Raw genomic sequence first — 15,397 nt, forward strand, 5'->3', positions numbered from 1 at the left:
TTATGCATGAAAGGTAAAACGATGAGATTTTGTCGACGATGGGGTACTGCAGAGGTAGCAGCGGTACAATGCATGACGTGCGTCAGTCAGCGCTTGGTAGCAATCTCTTTCACCGCCACCACCGCTACCGTCGTCGCCGGTGCGGTTCGTTGGGTTCACAATTCGATTTGGCAGTATACCGCAATTTCCCGTTTCTACACGCCTCAGTCCTTGCAATAGATTAAATTCGCAATCAACAAAAACGGATAGAAAAAAAAGAGGGAAAAGAAAAAAGCAAAAATAAATACTCGGTGTGCCGTATCTGTTCGCGCTATGACAGGTGGTACGGTAGCAATGATGATACACAAGAGGGTAGAAAAAAAATAAAGGTTTTCCCTCGTACGAGTGTCTTTGGCGGCATCACTATTTTCATGTATATATATATATATGAATCGCTGTTGGAGTGGTTTTGTGTTTTCACCGGAAATTGGACCGTTTAAAACGCATATACCTCTCTATATCATATCGTATAATATAATATTCGTCAAACTATAATAAATTGTATGATATTTATAATATATGTGCAAATTCAATCGAAATGATAATAATAATGTTTACATCGATAATGAAGTACTCTCCGTACTTATTTCGTATGACAAAATCAAACAATTGACCCGATCAACCAATATACATGAAATGGACTGCAGAACATAACACATATACGAAATATAAACGTACAACAAAGTCTTATTATTAAATGGTCAAATGGTAAAGAGTCTGAATGTAAAGCGTTAGAAATTTAATTTATTCGAATAATTATATATATTTTAACTTCATTATTATTATTAACCAGTGGTTTTAGGAGTTATTTTAAAAGTAACTGTAAAAATTCTTATTCAGTTTTGTATTCAAACAAATTATACTTTTAATGTATACAATTATATCTTCCCTATCAAATGTATAAACATTTTATTTTAATGACGTTCAAGAATTATAATAATATTATAATTTTTCGTAACAATCATTAGTAACTAATGTTCATTGGTGTTGTGATTCGCAGAGGATATCTAAAACCCACAGCATACTCAAGTAAAGAAAAAAAATTGATTTTGAGGTTGTCCAGTCCTGTCAGGGTTGTCTAAGTCAAATTCCCTCGTCTCCCTTTCTATATTAGGGACCTGATCGAACGCGACTTTTGTTAACTTATTTCGAAATGGGGCGTAGATTACATTTATTTTTAGTCGAATAAAAAAGTGATAATTCTCGAAACTTTTTCAAGTGGAACCTGGAAAACTACAGCTGTTACAGCAATCCTGTTTTTGTAGGCGTACATATGATACTGTTAATAATTAGTATCGTCGTCTTGAGTATAGTCAGCATCGCGTCTGATTTTCCTCAGTTATGTTGATAATTATATTAATAATATTTTACAGAAGATTTATAGTTGAAATGTACACGCGCCTTAAATCAAGAGATGCAATATTACACTGTGTTTATATTATATGTACTGTTTACACACGGGCGTCATAGGAATCCAAAATGAGCCGACCGCCATGTATGCATTAATATATTACACGTATATCGATCGTTCACCGCGACAACTTCTGCATAATACGTGCATGTTTAATATTATGTTCTATCGAGCCAGCTGTGCATAGTCGATTTTACGGTCCAATAGAATACGAGGAATAAAATTAAGTCAATTTTTTTTATAGTCGCTAATCCATGTAGTATTGTGATGCATATATATCTTAATAGAATAATATTACGAATGTATTATGATGAATCGAACCACAGCTGAGTCAATAAGACAGACATACATTTTGATAATCTATTATTTCGACACCTCTGTGGGAAATCTATCACCCGTATGTCATATCGTTGCTATGCGCTATACAGGAAAAGTCGTGTATAAAAAAGCCACAATTATCGACTTGACGTTGTTAATTAGTTTTATAGTTTGTTTTTTTTTCAAATTAATTTTTAACAACACCGAGTTAGATAGTAGTTTTTTGAATAAAAAAAAGATATATTATCGTGAGCTAAACGATTAAAACCGACCAAAAAAACCCAATCTCTAAAATAAAGTTTCAAAAAGTTCAAAGTCCAAAAAACCCCTGTTATATTGGCTCCAAAATCACGTTTCTAACGTGACGTTAAGGTAGTTGTTTAGTGAAAAAAAAAAAGAAAGAAAACAATACAAAAATAATTTAAATCTAAATCGTCGACGACTAAGTACCGAAATGTACATACTACGAGTATTACCATTGACATAATATTATATATCAGGTAGGTATATAATAATAGGTATATTACATAGTGCGTTTGATAGTGATTATTATTATTATTATTATTATTATTATTACCATGTATAATGTATTATGCACACGCACCGTTGTAATAAGTTTGTCGTACCGATGACGACACGATACACGCGCAAGCAAAGTGTTCAGCTCGTTAAACGCGTAATGGATACGACATTAAAATATCGTGTATTATATATTCGTAGTGATAATGTGTATATTGTTTCTTTATATTGTTTTAGAACTTAATATGTCTTTTCAACAAGCTCCGATCCATTCATCCTACCTATACGATAATAATATGATACCTATGTTAGGCTTATGCCAATATGTATATAAATTATAAATATTATTATCATATATTCTACTATAATGAACATTCTATACGTATTTATCGAGTTATACTCTCCGTCGAGTTGTTGTATTATGAATTCGTAGGAAAAAGTAAGTTGTTGTGGGTGTAATAAAACGTACAAGATTATATGTACAATATCTATATAAATGCGCGAACACATAATCGTTTTATCTCTTCATAATAAGCGGTATTTATAATATTATCGTCACGAAAAATAAAATACCACACAAAATTAGAAAACGTGTACAAATTGTAGGTATCGTTTAATAATAATATTCTAAAGTTTTACGAGGCACTATGCTATTATAGACGTAGTATTCTATTACTATTATTATTATTATTATTATTATAGTTATGATCGCCAAAAGCGAAACGATGAAAATTTCAACGAAGACGAAAATATTTCAAACGTGAAAACTTCTCGCATCGTATTGTACAATATATACGACCTGTATTATATTATTATAATACAGTTTATTTCTCTTGGGATGTTTTACCCGGCATATCCATGTATAAAATATTACGCGCGCGCGTGTACTTCGCTATTCGTTTTTTTTTACGCTGTCGTCGTCAGCGGTGTTTTTTACAAATACTTTTACCAGAAATTTAATGTGACCCTGGGTACCGATAATTTCGGTAATAATACATTGATCTATAAATTCTTTTAACTGACAACTGCAACATCGGATCATTGTTTACACTAACGTCGGTGAAAATATTTATTTTTTTTGATTAACAACGTTTCATCATATAGTATTATTATTATGGGGTCACAATGTATTTACAACAATAAAATGATCCGAATAAATAATGACAATAACAGTAAAATGGTCGAAGCTATTATATTTGCCTTTTAAATCGATTAGTTCGAATATTATACCGTTAAAAACGTATTTCTCTTTAATTTGTGTGTTATTATATTATACATAGTATGCGTGTGTGAGGGAATCGAAAATTTTTTTGCTTTTAAATTAGATATCAATATTGTTTAATTTTCATTTATACTTTTTATTTCATTCTAAAATAAAAAAGCTGAAACGAAATCTTCAGAGATAATATTGAAGCACAATAAAGAAAATATTAATAATAAAGACGTGCACGAACCTATAAATAAGAATTTAAATTACGGTATGTTGTTGGCATAACGGCAAACTGTGCTTAGGAAACGAATCGCTTTCATATTGAAAACAAAACAAATTATATAGAAAAAAACCTTACTCGAGGGTAAAGATATATAATGTTTTTTCATTTCACAAATATAAATAATGAGCTATTTTATTTTATTTTTTGTGCACATGTCGTTATGTTATTATATGTTATGCATATTTTATACGCGAAACCAGAAAATCATAAGACGTTGGCATAAATTGTACATCAGACTTACGTTGCTTATGTAGTATATTATATATACATATATATATATTTAGCAGTACGACGATGAAATTGATATGATGACGGTCTTAGAAAAGAGGGACGTGTTCAAGGAAAGAACATACTGTCTGGCGAAGGGAGATTCGGAAAAAAAAAAGACTGTGCTTTAGGGCACAAGCGGAAATAAAAAACGCTGGGCCTTGACGTCCGAGGAGTAGGTGGTTTTCAAGGGATGCCGGAGTAGAGGTAGAATAGCGCAATGCCGATGGGAAATTGAGCGGAGTTATATACGTATGTAATGGCGGGGAAGAATCGTTTGTTCGGCAAGTTTACTTTTTGGATTCGGTCCCCGGGCAAGGGCTATTTGACATTTTTATAGTCTACTCTAAAAAATGATTTACGATACACGGAATGCTCGACCGAGTGTTCTACTCTACTACCGTACCTGACCCGCCATTTCCTGTTTTAGTGTATATAAGTATAATTTAGGTATGTGAATTTATGTGTTTACAATAAATATCCGATCCGAGATCGATAATATCCTTTAAACTGACTTTGGACGTTCCATACTCGGAAGTCGAAGTGCACAGGCGAACCAAGATATCATGTGTAAAGTTTAATAGAAAATCATGTGTATCGATTGAAAATATGTTATTATTATAATAATATTTTGTGCGCTCATACTCGTATTTATTGGGACGCGAATCATCTACCTACCGTACCAGTCCATTGCAGAGACAATCAACGAGGGACTATAGAGGTGCGTTCACGCGATACACAACGTTCAGTTAACTGCAAGAGGGCGTCCATCATCGTCATCTCCATCACGTCGTCAAGTCCTGAGTAGTGCTTATGTGGTTCAAATTGACTCTAGTAGGGAGTCCTTATATTTAATGTGACTCCCTAATGGGGTCAGATTGAAACGCTGCAGCCATCATCGTCGAAAGTCATCGTCACGTCGTCTGCAGCCGTCGTCGATTTTGTTTCGTTTCTGTACCGTGCCTACGCAGTGCAGGACGAGACGATAAAATACAATTATTATTATTATTAATAATTTTTATAGCATATATATAAATTGTAAGTTTTTTTTTCCGACAGTTTTCGGTTGATTTTATAACTGCGTTGAACGCAACTCGATTGTGGTGCTCGTATTATTGTATTAATAATACTTATTATTATACTCATTTTGTTTTTGTGTGTCATTCTGCGTTACGACAATATGTATTTGTATTATAACGTATTTAGATTTAATTCACTGTAAATAAATTACTATATGTAGTATTTTAATCAATATACATAAATATAAACAAAAATATTATCTAAATACGACATAACACCTATGTAATAATATGGTACACATCTTTTTATCTAATCGTCTTTTATATAATTTATAATTGTTTTGGTTGACATAAAAACAAATATCATTCAAACAAACAAAAGTTTATTGTGCGTTTTTTCGATACAATTGTATTGTTTATTTTTCGATTTAATATAATATATTACCATAATAATATGAATCGTAATTATCAAAATGATTGATTCAATGAATATCGGTAATACAGTATACAGAACACAACTATTAATTGCGACTTGTGTCCGGCTTACGATAATAGTATAATGACCGTCATACAACGGTAGATCACCCGATTACACGTATTCATTACGGGCAACCGAGTTAACGGGAAAAAAAAAAATTTAATAAAAAAAATTACCATCGGGCCGAGCACGTAACGTCTTTCCCCCACAACCACCACCGCCACCCATCGACCACTATTCGTCGTCGACTTTTATACAATTACGCATGCCACTAATTAGCTGCAGTTTACCTAGTCGCGCAATCGGTTTTCCGGGACTCGGCATTAATAATTTTACGACTTGAAATCTGAGTCGGCTGCGGCGCTCTGAATCATTAAACGGTTGAAGTCTCGGCGCGGCGGCAGTCGACTGTCAAATTAGTAGTCGGCCCGCTCGTTCGATCGGCACGCGTGAATTATTTAAACGCGAATCGTCCGGATCCGTACTCGCATTATATACATATAACATTATACGTATATTTAGTTCATGCAAATTAATAATTTGAGCGATTCGCACGTCTGTTGTCTCGGTGTAGCGTAACGATATTATTTCACAGTGTCGCCGTCCGCCCGAATCCGACCCCCGTCACGAGGCGCAAAACTTCTGCGCTGATTGGCACGGACGTTTTCTTCGACGCGCTCCGCCAACTATACGGCGTGTATATACGTATATACTATAATATATGCAAATAAAACTCGTCCCGAAACGTCTATTAATAATTACTCGTCCAATATAATATCATTATTGCTTTGACGCGCGTGGTTGTTCCTGCGACATGAACGCCTGAAAAGTGTTTTATAAGTCCGTAGTATTGTATAACGACATCGCGAGCATTACTCCAAGCGTTATAAGTATTAGTGCGTGCCGTAATCTTTAAAATAACAATTTTTTTTTTTTTTTTAATTCAGAGAATTAACCAACCTATACAGCATGTAGCGCAATAAGCAATAAGCCGGGGTATAGGGCGACTGAAGTTGTCCTCGTGTGATTTTACATGGGTGTGAGGTGAGAAATATTGATAATATACGGTACCTCGTCAAGAAAATAAAAATAATATTTTAATAATATTCATCGTACATTAATATTTATTTTTTAACATGATAATATATAAACCTGAAAAAACTGATGTTGTGTTAATCGTAATATTCGTAGCATCAAGCTGACGGTCGTTTATAAACCGAACACGTATAAGTAATATGGTATTACATTATAATACTGTGCTGTCATGCTAAGTTTAGTGTTTCATAATAAAATTGTCATCATAGATGAAAATATGTAAATTTAGATATATCGTTTAAGTTTCATATTTTTTTTCTTTTTTGGTCACAATATTTTACTTATATTCGTAGAAAAAGCTGTTAGGTAATATCCAAAACTAAAATACGCGCTGTTTTTGATGCTCAACACAGTGATATTAACTTATTTTTCCTATACGCCATACTATCTTACCCGTATTGATAAACACTGAAATTATGTAAAATGAATAGTGACGATCCGGATTAAAACGCGATTTACTGTATTAATGTTTTGCTTTTTTACAAAAAAAAATATATTATTTTTAGAATTTTGTTCTCCATAACTTGCAAATAAAAATACTAATGAAAATTACTACACATATTGATTTTGTTTGTTATTTTAAAACATAAAGTTATACAGTAATAATGGACATAAACACATAAGAATAATAACTATACACACAAAAACACCTTAGAAAAAAATGTTTTGATATTTTATTACAGTTCTACAAATATCTATTTATGTGAACAAAATGAATAATTTTTCGTGTTTGTTTTATCCAATGTTCCTCTACGAAATCCTTTGTGCTGTTAACTCTTAACGTTAAATTTTTTTTTTTTTAAAACAGTTCAGTATTAATTATTAATGTATGTAGTTTTGGTGTTCACGTCTCTGTTTACCTATTTAAAAACACGTCTGAAAAATGTGTATCACTTTAAATTTCAAAGTAATAATATATAACATCTGCTACACGTTTAAAAAATATCTTATCGGTTATTGACACATAGATACTTATAATGGCTATAATAATTAAACTCTATCGGTTTAAATATTTTAATTGCACGTAAAAAAAAAAAATCGTTAGCCGAGTAATAATGTGTTAAGTAATGGTGTAGATACTTTTTTACTTTTCGTTTGAATTAAAATAGATATTCTACATTTCCTATCAATTATTTTGATACGGTATAAATAATGTTTTAGACTGTACAATTCATAAATTTCAATAGTTTCACTCGATCTTTCATTATACATTTATATAAATGTATATGTTTTAAAAGCACATAGTTGTAAACTTTGTTAAAATCTTCCCTCAGGTAAATTATGCTATAATATACTAATATGGTTTCGGGAATGTTCAGCATACGGTACGATGTACCAAATTGAATTACCACATACTTTATAATTTTAGTATAGTTAATATTATTTCAACTATTACAAAATGTGTATATCTATGTACTATCTTTATAAATATATTATGATATTATATAATGTACCGTAGTATTATACTCATCAGTCATCGTAATAAATACATGAATGTGATTCTTAGAATTTATGCATAAATTATATGAATTAACTAGAAACGTACTTACGTTGTACGCGTCATAGTTTTATATTAAATTTATTTTTTCTCTTGACATAAATCAAAGAATTGAACAAACAAATTTTAATCTTTCAACTCATTGAAATATTGAATTCAATATCATGCCGAGAGAGTTTTGAATGACACGAACGGGATGCAAAATAAATACAATTTTAACATTCAGATTGACGTTTGCCGGTACTGAATAGCGAGTGATAATATAAAGTAAAAAGTTTTTCGCGAATTCTAGCTATGACTTTACATCATTTAGATAGGTATACGAACTTCAAACAAAACAGTGCCGTGTCTATTGATTACGGATAACGCGAATGATATGAAAAATAAATATGATTTTCAAACTTAAGATCGACGTTTGCCGATATCAGATAGAAATTGATAATACAGAAAAAAAAAGTTTCGGGAAATTCAAGATATACCTACCATACTATATAATATACCTATACTTTAATTTTCAATGAAACCGCGCGCGAGCATTGATTGCTAAATGATAGTAATTTCCGAAGGGAACTGCCTCAAGTTAACAAAACTTTTGTGCGTTAACACTGTTACAAAAATGTGTATATATGTTCAATACATGTGTGTGTGTGTTCGTGAAATAATAATAGTATACCGAACAGAATGTTTTTGCTGTATGGTTTATGTGCCGGTCAAGTTTCAAAGTTCTAGGTCGAATGGGTAGGGCAAAAGTCACGAATGGGAAGTTAATCGTGAAACGGGAACACATCAAGACCAGACGCCAGTGTATACGCCCAGAGAGACAAGCTATGTTGATTTATTGTCTCGATAACATCGGATAGGAGGAGTACATGTCAAATTTTTGTTAACCACTTGTGCCATCATTCACAGCGAAAAAATCTCCCAGTTGAATAATATTGATGCACTTTTCAAACCATATATCTAATAAATATAATATAGGGGTCATATGTGTATAAAATACACGACAACCACAATTTTGAATTCTCTTCCACAATAAAGTATGGAGTATATTCGTATGTATATGTGCACGGTATCTATGTATATAAAAACAGCAATAGGTCGAATAGTAATCACGCGGAAAGTAATGTACTCGTATATATATAAGAACCAACAAACGCATCAAAGTAATGAACAAAATTTGAATAATTTTTACATTTTTTTTCCATGTTGTGTAGATATTTTTATTACATACAAACTAACCATCGAAATTACGTTACGATTATTGTCACATTGCACTTAAGAATATAAACCGATTTACAATTTAAGAAGATTTCCTATTTCATCCTATATAATATATTCTATTGCTTTCTCAGTATTATACAAACCATTCACTATATTATATTATTTTATTTTATGTCTTGTTATAATAGATTTGCCTTTTTCCACGAGACTAGCTTACCTCGACACTTGCGTGTAATATTATTTATTATTATTGCGTGTTCCATACGGCCGGCTGTGATACGATAATATATATATATATATTTATAGTTTTGGTCATATATTAGGTTCGATTTCGGTAGAAAAGCATTTACCTACAGCTTGTGTGTAACAATAAATCTTGCGAACCGTGTGGTCTTTATGCATTGCGCATTTCTCGGATTTCCTGCATCGCAAAAATACTTTTACGGTAGGCCCACTGCTTAAATCGCTCCTCCTTCAACGACCTACCAAAAACCCCATTTCCGATCACGTTCGTTTCGGTTAAATCTTCGTGACTGGTACTGATTTCCTCAGTCAATGTATGCCTTATTAAAACATATTTAATATATATATATATTATATATATAATATTAAATATTTTATTTTCACATTAATTTTAGTAATTATGGGACAGTATTTTAATATTGAATAATACATTTATATCGGCATAATTTTTTTCATTATTTGCTTTTTTCAAATGAGTAAATTTACCACAAAAATAACTGTATTGTTCTAAAAAAAAATCATTCTCTAGAGAACACTGCTGCGTTAATAAGTATATAGAAATTCAGATGATTATTATAATAGGCGGGAGAAAACAAAAGAGCTGAGATTTGAAACGAACGAATCGACAAGGATTTACTTTTGTACCGTGGAAGGCGTCTGCAGGGGCGTTAGGGATTATGTTGATTTTTTTGTGGGTGATGAACGGATGGGAAAACAGCTGAGGAACGGTAGCGCGTGCGTAATGAATGGAAGAATTATGTAAAAATAACGCGTCGGACCAAAAACGGCTGCGAGAAAGAAAGACGCGCCAGGGCGATCCCTTCATCCACCACCATCACGGCACCAGTCCGAGAGCCTACTGCAATGTGTATAGTCTGTTTTTCTTCTTTTAATGATTAACAAACGAATGGATGATGATGTCCGTAATTAGTTTTCCCATTAAGAACTATTTGGACGGCGAAAAAATAAAAATAAAATACCGAGTTGCTCGACGGTCTACCGTCCGCACAATCCAGCATGCCTCTAAAACGAGCAATTAATCATTAATTAAGCGTACATAAAAAAAAAAAAAATAATAATAATAATAAAATAAAATATTGTACAAATAAATAATAATAAAAAAAATGTTCACCAAATCGATCAAGTAAAAAATTTAGTAATCTCCGACTAGTATATATTTGAGATAATAATTTAAGCCAGGGAAACGCAATTATATCCATTACAAGTTAAATTAAACTGCAAGAACGTCAATTACTAAATCTAATTATTATTCTTTATTTATATTCCTGTGTGTTTTTAACTGTTTAAATAATGAGCCATTAACAGTACCTACGCAAAGATATAAAAATGTTGACTGCGGGTGTGTGTATTATAAACAATTTTGTTATTTTCGAAGTATTCGTTTTAAATATATTGTCTGTGCCTATGATATATAGATAAATAATATTTAAGACTGTACTTTGCGGAGAAATAAGATTTCAACCCATTATATATTTTTATGTACAATAATTTATTTTTACTTAACTGTTGAAATCGATAAAATACACATGATGTGTTAGTCGTAAAATTATAACATAATAATTGTATTTTGTTTTGTTTGTTTTTCTCGGACGCAGTATAACATTAAGAAGAAAGAAGAATTACCCGAACCGGTACAAGAAGAGCCCGCCAATCCGTTGATGCGCAAAAAGAAAACACCCGAAGAGTTGGCCAAAGAGGCAGAAATGGAAGAAGAGGACGAATTTACGAGTAAGATAAATACTTATATATTTCTATTCACTGTTGGACACAAATAATAAACGCACAATAAATATACGCGTGTGGGTGGATATATGCATTATAATATTATATACTCGAATCGAGAAACCCGAAGCGTACTAAAACGTCCTCCGGTTATTTTATTTGTAACCCGAGTCTCACCACCGAATTTGCTCATCCATGACTACACCGAAATACATTTATTACGGACGACGGCCGTTAAGTAAAACTAACGTTTGTAATATATTGTATGTATACATACTCGTATTATAAATATATATATTCGAGATGCAATCAACGAAAGAAAAAAATATATTACACCAAATGTTGGAGCCATGGCCACTTTGGAACCGTTGGTTTTGTTTATTCTCCAAATAAAGAATAAAGAGGCACAAATTTTATTTTATAAGCTTTACAAACAAAATATCGAAAAAAAAAAATGACAACAACAAATGTTATTGTGAAATCGTTAGAATCAATTTTAAATCATTATTTATTTTTTTTTTTTTTATTTTAACTTATAGGTACAGATTACAAATATAGAAAATAGAAGATGAAATGAAAAAAAAAATTCTAGTGTCGTAAATTTGAAAAGTCCGCAATTCTTTTCTCCAATATAGAATTTTTTTTTTTCCTTTAGACAGGAAGTAATAGTTGACAACATTTCTTTTCTCTCCTCCCACCACACACACATACACACTTTAAAGTGATTTATACAGTTGAAGTTTATTGCTACTTTTGTTTTATTCATCGTAGTCCAGTGTTAGCTTTACAATATAAATAAACACACACATACACACACATATATTTATTTATTATACAGTTAGGTGTCCGTAATGTTTAAAAGAACACTATTTATCGTTCAGTCGTCCGAGAAAAAAATCGCTTTTCCGTCCGCCTTTAGACCTTACAGGATAAACAGTAGTATATTATAGTCTCCTCATCAGTATTAAACAGACATTTAGAACACTTTCGTCAAATAGCAATGATAATTTTTGTGCACTTTGTCACCACCTAATTTTAGAATATATATAAATAAAACATTATTGAGGTGCTTATACAACACCGCAACGATGATTTTTCGCATTTCGAAATGATTTAATTTATTATTATTATTATTATTATTGCTAGCGTGTACACGTCGTCCGAGCTCTAGAAATTCCACGTCATAAAAAAGCCTTTTATTAAACGGTCTCTCCCATTTAACAGAATTAAAATTCGAAAATGCCATTTTCGTATAATATTTCGCCACTCATCTAATTTGATCATTTGGGTTTTACGATTTATCTGAAATCGTATTATTTATAATACAATACAAGCAGTACCTTGGAGGACCTGCTTTACTACTTAGCAGGTATTACATCGTTTCATTTAATCTCTTACGCACAAATTTCCACCATTTATATATCACGCGTACGGATTTCCTCGTACAATTTTCCTACACCAATACTAGTTTAATATAGGTACGAAAACTACTTATAATTTCACATTTAATTTTATACTGGTATTTTATAATAATATCAACTTCAGCGTATCATAAGGTCAAAATTATTTATGTTATAATAATTTTAAGGGTATGATGTTGCTGAACACTACCTTTCTATCACAGTACTGTTTTCGTTTACATATCATAATATAATCTTAGAATATTTGTGGAGTATAATACGAGCTTATCTTTAATAATATTCAACGGGAACAAAAATCTGCAACTTACGATGACATAACCACAGTGTAAATCTAGAGACAATTATTAGGGTAGTTTTTAATTTTCTTTCGTCGTTTTAAGACAATTTTAATATAATAAAAACATTATGTTCTTTAATATTTTTAAGATCATGGATCCATTTATTATTTATTATAGATAATCATAAGATATATTTTAGGAGTTATAATATCCACATTGCGTTCTTTGTACTTTAAATAATAACAAATTCGAAAATGTTATTCAAAAAACAACGCGCTTGTATCTTACAGCGATATTTAATAGATCGTATTATCCGTTCCATGAAGTAAACCGAAACTTTAAAGCAGATATTTTAAGCGAAATATATGTATTAAAATTGAAACGATTAGTTTAATAAACATATTACACTCGATGAATTTCTGTTTATACGCCAAACGAAATAAATTAACGTTGATCTATTGAGGCGTTCACAAATCGGATCAACTGATTAATATTTCCAATTAGATTTGAGAACGCGAATTAAATGCCCGAAACGAACGCTGGGTAGTTTTTTAACCCTTTCAAACAAAATCAATCTCGTTTCGTCCAACTCAGAAATAATAATTTATATACGGCTCATTCGCTGGCAAACAGTGATAATTGCCTTGTCTAAACGCGGTAGTTGATTAATTTTTTCCTCGGTCGGCTCGTCTTCATTTACATTAAATTTATCAAACGTAGTTCATACAACATAAACTCTATTTAATGTGGTTGCAGCGTGTATGAAGTGCATCAGTCGAAATAATGAATTAATATGCTAAAACTTCTACGACGGATAGACAGTATCAGAGCAGACTCGAATCGTAAAATAAATTCGTACTCGTGATTTTTAAAGAGCCACCGTTGGGCTTGCGCATAAACGAAAACAACGACTCTGCGAAATTTAAATTCGTGTACGAGTACACATTGCTATATTGTATTGTTGTAATAACTAAAATAAAAAATAAGTAATAATAATAGTTATAGGATGACAATAGCTTATTGACACAACCTTTGTGTACGCCTACATTAGTAGGTCAGATGTTTCGTCGAAAATAGCCGTGAAAGTTGACAAATATGTTTATTAACCACATTGAAATATTCAGTGACAGTGTACATAATTGTGGTTTTTCTAATACAGTACAACATAATATTTTACTGCGATAATATCAGCTCGAATTTAATGAAAAAAAAATAAATTCAATCGATGTCGAAATAGGGTGAAGTCAATACATTTATTCCAGGCTATTGCGTGAAATAACACTTAGAGTTTCCAAAATAAACTTACCGTACAAAAAAATTCAACTTTTTAAGATTAAATTACAGATTTGGGCTACACCACTGAGAAGTATTGCGTTAAAATGATATCTATATTTTTTCCGAATTCGGGAAACACCAGAGCGCGATATTATATATGCCATATGCAAATGAAAAATAATTCCCACTCGCCCCAACTTATAATGTATATTATTATATTATTACTGAAAGTAAACGAATAATCATAATAATAATACGATTTTCGAGGAGTATAATATATTAATGACACTTTAATGAAAACACTGCAAAGAGCAGTGTAAAACTGATAAGAGAGATAAGCAAGTTTCGGATTGGAAGCTCGCAAGCGCATATTATTTTCTGGTATGATAATAACTATGTACCGAAAACTTTTGGCCATCATACACAACAACCAGAGGATTAAATCATAATAATTATTACTATAATTATATCTAAATTTAATATAATACTACTCACCCGAAAATGAATGGGCGTTTTTTATTTATTTATTTTTTTTTATCGCATTATTATTCTAATAAATATACCACCGTTGTTTGGATTTATATTTATTTTTGTTTACAGAGTTGAAGAATACCATAGAAACACAAGTAAACGAACTCAAATCTCAAATCGAGAGCAAGTGCAGTCTTCAATAAGATGTGTTCAAAAACGATGTGGAACAAATAATAACCCAATGAATAAAAAAAAATAAATAAATAAATACAAATTTAAAATTTAAAAACTATAAGAAACCTAAAACAGCGTAAATTTTCAAAAAAAAAAAAAAAAAAAGAAAAAATATTGTGATTCAAACCCATTTAAAATAATATATTACTATTATTATAGAACATTATTATATTATGATACAAAAATATATGTGCGTACGTGACACGTGCACGTGTATTTATATATATTATAAATATTAGAATTTAAAATATTATAATTATTGTTGTTGTTGTTATTGTATAACATTTATAAATGTCGAGTTAGAATTTCAGCAGTTTTTAAAATGAAATCGAAGTAAAATATATATTGTTAATTTTTTTGAAATTAAAAATTTA

At 31.1% G+C, this 15,397-nt stretch overlaps 1 protein-coding gene across 3 annotated transcripts in view; it reads left to right on the forward strand.

The window, feature by feature from the left end:
- LOC112593414 (complexin) overlaps nt 1-15,095 on the forward strand; it is a 107,184-nt gene extending 92,089 nt beyond the window's left edge. For all 3 annotated transcript variants that reach the window (XM_025337806.1, XM_025337813.1, XM_025337820.1), the window contains exons 3-4: nt 11,218-11,350; nt 14,919-15,095. In XM_025337806.1, the coding sequence (XP_025193591.1) occupies nt 11,218-11,350; nt 14,919-14,992 (207 nt within the window). In that variant the 3' untranslated portion in view covers nt 14,993-15,095. The remainder of the gene's footprint in view (nt 1-11,217; nt 11,351-14,918) is intronic.
- Nucleotides 15,096-15,397: the final 302 nt, after the last annotated feature.

This window comes from Melanaphis sacchari, unplaced genomic scaffold, assembly GCF_002803265.2.
Source record: "Melanaphis sacchari strain LSU unplaced genomic scaffold, SCAv2.0 Contig0_pilon_pilon, whole genome shotgun sequence".
Taxonomy (NCBI): domain Eukaryota; kingdom Metazoa; phylum Arthropoda; class Insecta; order Hemiptera; family Aphididae; genus Melanaphis; species Melanaphis sacchari.